Raw genomic sequence first — 7714 nt, 5'->3', positions numbered from 1 at the left:
CCCCTCCGCGTGGGAAACAACTGCTGAGTCTTCCCTGGCTTTGTGTCGTTCCCTTCTGCCTCGCTGTCGTCCACCTCCTTGGTGCTCTCGGCGCGGCATGGTCAACAGACGACATCCATCGGAAGAGGACCATACGTGGAGAGGCTGACAACTGGGTCCACGGCCGCACGCAAGGAAGTGCCTTCTTATTACGCGCAAAATAATGATTCCCCCACCTAACAGCGGGGACCCACTGGAAGGGCCTCTGTATTTTGCGAAAAAACATTCCTCCCGCTGACAGCTCGGACCCACCAACTATATATTCGCACGCAAGGAAGTGCCTACTTATTACGCACAAAAAAATGAATACCCCTTGTTAGCTGGGACCCACCATAGTTGGAGGCTGATTTATGGGCCTACTAAGTTGACGCGGACGGAGGGCTTTATCAACTTAGTCAATATGAACGATTCTAGCTCCAGTGATTGTATGATGTTCATCCAACGACCGTAGTGCTTCTTCAACCTCTGGTCTTTTTGCTCCAGCCGTCCAAACCAGCACCGATCATGCTGCCTGCTCCTGCCTCCCGTGGCCGGCTCTGCTGCCGCGCAGGCCTCACCGCCCTACCCTACTCCTATCGCTGGCCTGGCCATCCCTCTACTCACACAAACATCCTGTTATTTTTCGACGACGACAGCCTCACACTGCAGCCCAACTAGTAAACCCTCGTACTCCCCTCCACGTGGGAAACAACTGCCGAGTCTTCCCCGGCTCTGGGTCATTCCCTTTCTAGGCCTCGCCGTCGTCCACCGCCTTGGTGCTCTTGGCGCGGCGTGGTCAACGTGGTCAAGGAACGACTTACATCGAAAGAGGACCCACCAGCTATATCTTCAGACGCAAGGAAGTGCCTCCATATTAGGCGCGAAAAAATAAATCCTCCCCCTGACAGCTCGGACCCACCATCAATAACTTCGCACACAATAAAGTGCCTCCTTATCCTCCCTGACAGTCGGGACCCACCTGGTTGAAGCGTACGTAGCGTTGTCATTCTGGTCGCGAACATGTACGTACATATTGGTCGATCGGTATCTCTGCAACGATGAACCGTGGCCGAGCAAGTAGCGGCACGTGTAGTAGTAGAGCCCCTGACGTAGCAGTTCAGGCAGTCCCTTCTAAACCGTGTACACGTACGCACAACCACATGCCAAAAAATACGACCACGTAGGTACATACGGGCGGGGTCTCGAACACCTACTTGCGCATATGTACGGCCAGGGCTCCTGTATATGGAGAGGCAACGGACGGCAGCAACGGCGTGCTGTTCATCGGGAGGCGGCAGACTGGGTCGGAATGCGTCCTGTTCAATGGGAGCCAACCGGCTTGGATGAAACGGCCGAAACGGGGTCTAGCATACTGCAGTATGGAGAAAACGGCCTTCTGTTCGACCGGCTACGGTCGAAACGGCATCCTGTTCATCGGAAGGGTCTCACGTACCACGAAACGGAGGAAACAGACTCGTGTTGAAGCGCCTATGGTCGAAACGGGGTCCTATTCATGGGAGGGGTGTGGCGTACCGCAAAATGGGACTCCACCGGCTACTGTTCACCCACCGTCGACTTCCTTCAGCCTCCACCTGCACTGTTCATCCACCGCATCTTCCTTGCCTCCACCAGCTACTGTTCATCCGCGGGCTACTGTTCATCCAGCCCTCCACCGGCTACTGTTCAACCAGCCCTCCACAGGGTCTTGTTAATTCACCCCCAACTAGCTCAGTTGTGGAGGCCTCCTCTCAGGGTCTTGTTCATCCAGCATCAACGGCCTAACTACTACCACGGGTTCCTATTCATCCAACCCCCACCGGGAACTGTTCATCCAACCCCAACCGCGTACGTCTCGATTTGTTCAACCAACCCCCACATTCATGGTTCATCAAGAGGCAGCGGATTCATTCGGCTTCAGTCATCAGCAGCTGCGATCGATCGCTCGGGTTCAATTAGCAGCAGTAGCGAAGGAATCGCTCGGGTTCAGTTAACAGCCAAGGGATCGATTGCTCGGGTTCAATTACGTAGCTAGTGCAATCACTCGGGTTCAGTAAGCGAACGCCTCACTCGGGTTCAGTTAGAGCCCAACACCTCGCATGCGCGCGCGTACGTATACGAGTGAAACACGCAAACCCCCGTGCACCGCTCGGCCCTGACCACCCACCGTAACTGGGAACTCCCCAAAATTTTCCTCGTCCTCGCTTCTACCATGATTTTTTCCATCATGGACGACCCAAAGAATGTCATGCAGGTGCGTCTCCGGCCCGCCCAAGACGAAAAGCCCATTTTCTATCATAGAAGTAGGAGCCCACCACATCTATGATGAAACCGAGTTTTGTCACAATTATCATCATAGAAGTGTCATAAATATGACATTTTTTCGTTCGGACCAAAATGTCACGGATGTGTTTTTTTGTAGTGATCTCCTATCCGCCTTTCATGCCTACACTGCGGATCTTACGCGCATTAACAAATCCTATATTGTTCTCATTCCCATGAAACTAGGAACTTCCGAGCCCGACCAGCTTCGCCCAATCACTTTATAGAATTGCTTTGTCAAACTGTGTTCCAAATGCCTTTCAAATAGGGTCCAACTGGCTATCCAAGATTTAGTTTACTATGACCAATCTGGATTCATCAAAGGCCGTAACATTGCTGAACATTTCATCTTGGCTGCCGATATTGTCCAAACCCGCCACAAGAGGAAATGTCCGGCTTTGGTCCTTAAATTAGACTTCAGGAAAGCTTTCGACTCCATCTCTTGGGACAACCTTTGCAACATCCTCGAGGCAAAAGGCTTCTCGAACACTTGGATCCTTTGGATCATGATGTTAAATAACACTAGCCAATCAGCTATCCTTCTTGACGGTGTCCTAGAAAATTGGATCCAATGCAAAAGTGGCCTAAGACAAGGTGACTCCCTCTCACCGTACCTATTTATAATCATTGCCGACATCCTGCAACGCATGATATTGGATGCCTCTGCCCAAGGCTTGTTGCACCATCCAATTCTTCTAAATGCTCCTTGCCCGGTGCTTCAGTATGCTGACGACACCCTCATTATCATCAAGGCAGACCCGGAGCACCTAGCCCACCTTAAGTATATTCTACAGACATTCTCTCTAGCCACTGTTCTTAGCATCAACTTTGAAAAAACACTTTCGCCCCAATACACGTTGACCCTCAGACCGCCTCCACAATGGCATCTACTTTGGGTTGTACCGTTGTTTCTTTTCCCCAAAACTACCTTGGATTGCTCTTATCTACGCACAAGCTTCGGCTGATAGATTTCCACCCTCTAATTGCTAAAGTGGATAAGCAGCTAGCAGGTTGGCGAGGCCACCTGCTATTTGCGATCGGTCATGCGGTTCTCGTCAAGTCTATTATCCGTGCGCTTCCCACCTATGTCATGAGCGCCATGCTTCTTCATGCTGGCACCCTCCTTGAGATTGACAAGCGATGTCGTGCCTTCTTCTAGGTTGGCGACGATACGGTCAACGACGATCAGTGTAAGGTTGCGTGGGATGAGGTCTGTGCTCCTACTTTGAAAGGCGGTCTTGGTTTCCGTTGCCTCCGCACCCATAACATTTGCCTTCTCATCAAGTCTCTAAATAAAATACATTGCCCCGAAAATTCTTCCTCGGAATCATGGTTCGCCAATGCCTACGGGTGGGCTGGTGGGCACTATATTGGTTGCTCCCATAGGCCTCAAACCAATGTTTGGAAGGATATCACTTGCCTATCCTTCTTCCGCTCCATCACTCACGTCAGGATTGGTAAAGGAGTCACTACAGCCTTTTGGCTTGACCTTTGGATTGGTTTCGAAACCCTGGGCGCTCGCTTTCCGAGTCTCTTCTTCCATGTCAGCAAACCAAATGTCTCTGTTGCGTTCGTGCTATCCGAGACGGACCTTCGTCTCTCGCTGCAGCCACGTGTGTCCAACGCTGGTATTGTCGAGCTTCAATCCTTGCGCTCCTTATTAGCCAATGTTAACCTAACCACACAGGCTCCAAATTTACGTTTATGCAGGTTTAATGACAAACCCCTTTTCGTGACTTTTGCTTATGAAGCGGCTTTTGCTTCTCGGCCGGAGGATTTGTTCGCAGATTTCATCTAGGGAAAAAACTACGTGACTAACCGATGCAGGTTGTTCCCCTGGCTGGCCCACCGAGGGCGCCTATTCACCAATGAGCGTCGATTCAGAAGAAGCCTGTTGGACTCTGACTCTTGCCCATTCTGCCCGGAATCCGAAACAACTTCCCACATGCTGTTGCACTGCTCAACGGCTTCCGAAGCCTGGTCAACTGTGGATTCCTTAGGCATTAATCCTGCTGATTGCATCTCCATCCGTGACCTACAGTCTCAGCAGCACTCATGCAAGCTCCGAAAAACTGTGATCCTGGCAATTCTCTAGAATATTTGGAAAAGAAGGAATGCAAAGATTTTCAAGCAAGAAGTGGAATCTTTGGGAACAGTGCTCCGCGGTGTGGCCCAAGACATCTTTCTTTGGTCCAGTAGATATGTAAACGAGGACCAGAAACAAATCTTGATTGACCGGGGGATCATGCTGTCCCACCTAGATGTAGCATAGTTTTTTCTTCTTCTTCCTCTATCACTCTGACATTCTTGTAAATACTCTTTGTTAAACCAAAGTTAATAAAATGAGTTCAGGCTGGCTTTGGCCGCCGTAGTTCCCTAAAAAAATGCTAGCATAATGTAACCCTGTCATTTTGCAGAATAAAAAATTCACGGTCTCTCGCAAAAAGAAAAAGAACAGTACTATTTTAACAACGATGACACCGAAATACAATTTCGTGGCCAAAAAATGTTGGGCCAAGAAAAAAAGAAAGAAAACCCGACCTGGAGGAGTGTGCTGTTTCGCGCTGGAACGCGGGAGGCCCAGTACGATTTGGGAGGGGGGGCTGGCTGGCGGGCAGGCAGGCGCCGCGGGATTTCCGTATTATTTTAAAACTTTTACCGCCCACCTCTCTCGCCAGCACGTGCGCCCCACTCCATCCAAAATTCCCCAATCCTATAGCAAGCGAAAATCCTATAGAGCTCAGCAAGCGAAACCCAGCGCAGCGCAGCGCGGGCTTCTTCTCCCTCCTCCTCTTCGAATTCGCGTGTTTTGGCGGCCATCTTCCCTCCCATTCCTCCAATCCCCTCTACATAACGCAACCGCCGCCGCCTCCCATCTTCCCTCGCCGCGCACCGAATCTCAAACCCTATCTTGCCGCCCCGGGGAGCACGAGCCCGCCGACCATGGCCGACAAGGAGAACGCGGCCCCCGCCGCGGCGGCGGGCCCCCGGCTCACCCGTGCCGCGGCCAAGCGCGCCGCCACCTGCTCCGCGGGCCCCTCCGGCGGCGCCAAGCGGAAGCGGGTGGCGCTCAGCGAGCTCCCCATCGTCTCCAACGCGGGGGTCGTCCTCCGCCAGCCCTCGAAGCCCGCCAAGCCCGCGGCTGCGGCCGAGGGGGAGGAGCAGCACGGGGGCTTGAGCAGGTGCGCATCCACCTCGCCGACCCCCGTCGGGGAGGAGGTCAGCGGCGGCGGCGGCATAACCCAGCTCAGCGGGTCCTACGCCTCCGACATCTACACCTACCTCCGCACTATGGAGGTACGGCGCCCCCGATTCCTGATCTCCATTTCTGGCCGTCGGATGCCTCGATCCGTTGGCGCTGGGGTTGGGTGGGATCGACTGGTCTGATGTCTAATCATTGGTTTGTCCAAATGGGGTGTGCAGGTGGAGGCGCCTCGCCGGCCGGCGGCAGACTACATCGAGGCGGTCCAGACGGACGTGACGGCCAACATGCGGGCTATCCTAATCGACTGGCTCGTCGAGGTCGCCGAGGAGTACAAGCTCGTTGCCGACACGCTTTACCTCACCGTCTCCTATGTCGACCGCTTCCTCTCTGCCAACCCGCTCGGGCGCAATAGGCTGCAGCTCCTTGGCGTCGCCGCAATGCTCATTGCTTCGTAAGCGCAACCTCCCGTTCCGATGCCTTGAAGGCTTCGAAAAGATTTTGAGGATTGAGTTGGGTTGGCTTTGGGGTGCTCGCAGGAAGTACGAGGAGATCAGTCCCCCGCATGTGGAGGACTTCTGCTACATCACGGACAATACCTACACCAGGCAGGAGCTTCTCACCATGGAGAGCGACATACTCAAGCTCCTCAACTTCGAGATAGGCAGTCCGACCATCAAGACCTTCCTCAGGTGTCATACTGTCACTGACCCAACATTTGATAATCTCTGCCTATTTTGATTCCGTGTCTAACTGAATCTTTGTGCATTTCCCTCACTAATTTCAGGCGGTTCACAAGATCTGGCCCAGAAGACAAGAAGGTGACTACTACCAATCCTTTAAATTCTCCATATTGGATCCATTTGATTTAATCTTCTTCAACTGCTTATGTGTGTCGGTGCCTGAAGTTATTCTTGCATGCTTGTCACAGCGCTCCAGCTTATTACTGGAGTTCATGGGTAGCTATCTTGCTGAGCTGAGTCTTCTGGACTACAGCTGTCTCCGGTTCTTGCCATCAGTGGTTGCTGCTTCATCACTTTTTCTTGCTAGTCTGACCATTGGACCAGACACTAATCCTTGGGTAAGAGTGGAGAAGTAGAATGTGAAAGCTTGAAATGTTGCTTTTGATATTTGAAGTTCTCAAAGCTAAAGCTGTCCTGTGATTATGTTGTTGCAGGGCAAGGAAATGCATAAACTGACAGGCTACAAGGCATCAGAGCTGAAGGATTGCATTATAGCCATACATGATTTGCAGCTCAATAGAAAGGGTCCATCATTACCAGCAATTCGAGACAAGTATAAGCAACACAGGGTATGCTCAACTCCAACAGTTATTTAATATTCCTTTGGCGTTGTTATGCTTGTATTGTTTGGTCTAATTCTCTAATCATTTGGAACAGTTCAAATGTGTATCGATGTTGCTTCCTCCTGTCGAGATCCCTGCATCGTACTTCCAAGACTTAACAGAATAGCTGTTCCTGGACCGCTCCACTGTAAAGCTAATAACTCCGAGCTCATCTTGAGCTCCTTGGGATAAGGGAGAATTACAGTTTCAGAGCAGGTTCTTAGACAAGTTAGAATGCTGGAAGCTGTTTAGATGCTTGAGGTTTAAAAGCCTAACCAGGAGCTTTTCAATTCATTTAGGAGCTAGGTTTATCACAAGTAGGAGGCCAGGCATTCTCTTCTTTTGTAGAATTGTACTTCTGTATTATATGTTAGAACAATGTGCCTTGGTCTGTTTGGCCAAATATCTGTAATGTTTGATATATGTTCATCCTTTGTCTTTGCTGATTTTTCTTCTTCTTTTGATCTGTTACCTGTGAGTGTGCTTGCAATACCTATGACCTACCTTTCTACCAAGGGGTTGTATTAGAAATAGGCCTAAATAACATAGCTTGCATGAATAATCATACTTGACAAGATGCTTATTTTTCACTATCTAACTATCACCTTGATAGCTTGTTAGTGCAACATTCTTTATTGAATCAAAATCCAAGAGGCCTCAGTCATTTCCAATGAATGATCAACCCATTTGCTGCCTATAAGGTGTTCACTTCTGAATGACTGGTTATAAATTTGATGGCACGCTAAACATCATTTACTGAGGTTCAAAACACATTTACTGAGCGATATGTAGACCAGATGATGGCAGATGGATGGTTCTTGGTTTTCTTC

The 7714-nt window shown here is 50.6% G+C and overlaps 1 protein-coding gene across 1 annotated transcript; it reads left to right on the top strand.

Moving 5' to 3' along the window:
* The first annotated feature begins 5020 nt into the window (after positions 1-5020).
* Positions 5021-7330, top strand: LOC125507988 (cyclin-A3-2-like). The gene is made up of 7 exons (XM_048672533.1): positions 5021-5634; positions 5761-5993; positions 6079-6231; positions 6327-6360; positions 6471-6620; positions 6717-6851; positions 6940-7330. Exons 1-7 carry the CDS (start codon positions 5281-5283, stop codon positions 7009-7011), a joined length of 1131 nt encoding a protein of 376 aa, XP_048528490.1. The 5' UTR covers positions 5021-5280; the 3' UTR covers positions 7012-7330.
* Positions 7331-7714: the final 384 nt, after the last annotated feature.

Source organism: Triticum urartu, chromosome 5 (genome assembly GCF_003073215.2).
Source record: "Triticum urartu cultivar G1812 chromosome 5, Tu2.1, whole genome shotgun sequence".
Taxonomy (NCBI): domain Eukaryota; kingdom Viridiplantae; phylum Streptophyta; class Magnoliopsida; order Poales; family Poaceae; genus Triticum; species Triticum urartu.
Note: the sequence above shows the minus strand (reverse complement) of the source record. Positions and strands in the feature narration are given on the sequence as shown.

Coding starts and splice junctions, on each gene's coding strand:
- LOC125507988 (XM_048672533.1), top strand. CDS start 5,281: ATGGCCGACAAGGAGAACGCGGCCCCCGCCGCGGCGGCGGGCCCCCGG. Junction 5,635..5,760: donor CCTACCTCCGCACTATGGAG/GTACGGCGCCCC, acceptor TGGGGTGTGCAG/GTGGAGGCGCCTCGCCGGCC. Junction 6,852..6,939: donor ACAAGTATAAGCAACACAGG/GTATGCTCAACT, acceptor CATTTGGAACAG/TTCAAATGTGTATCGATGTT.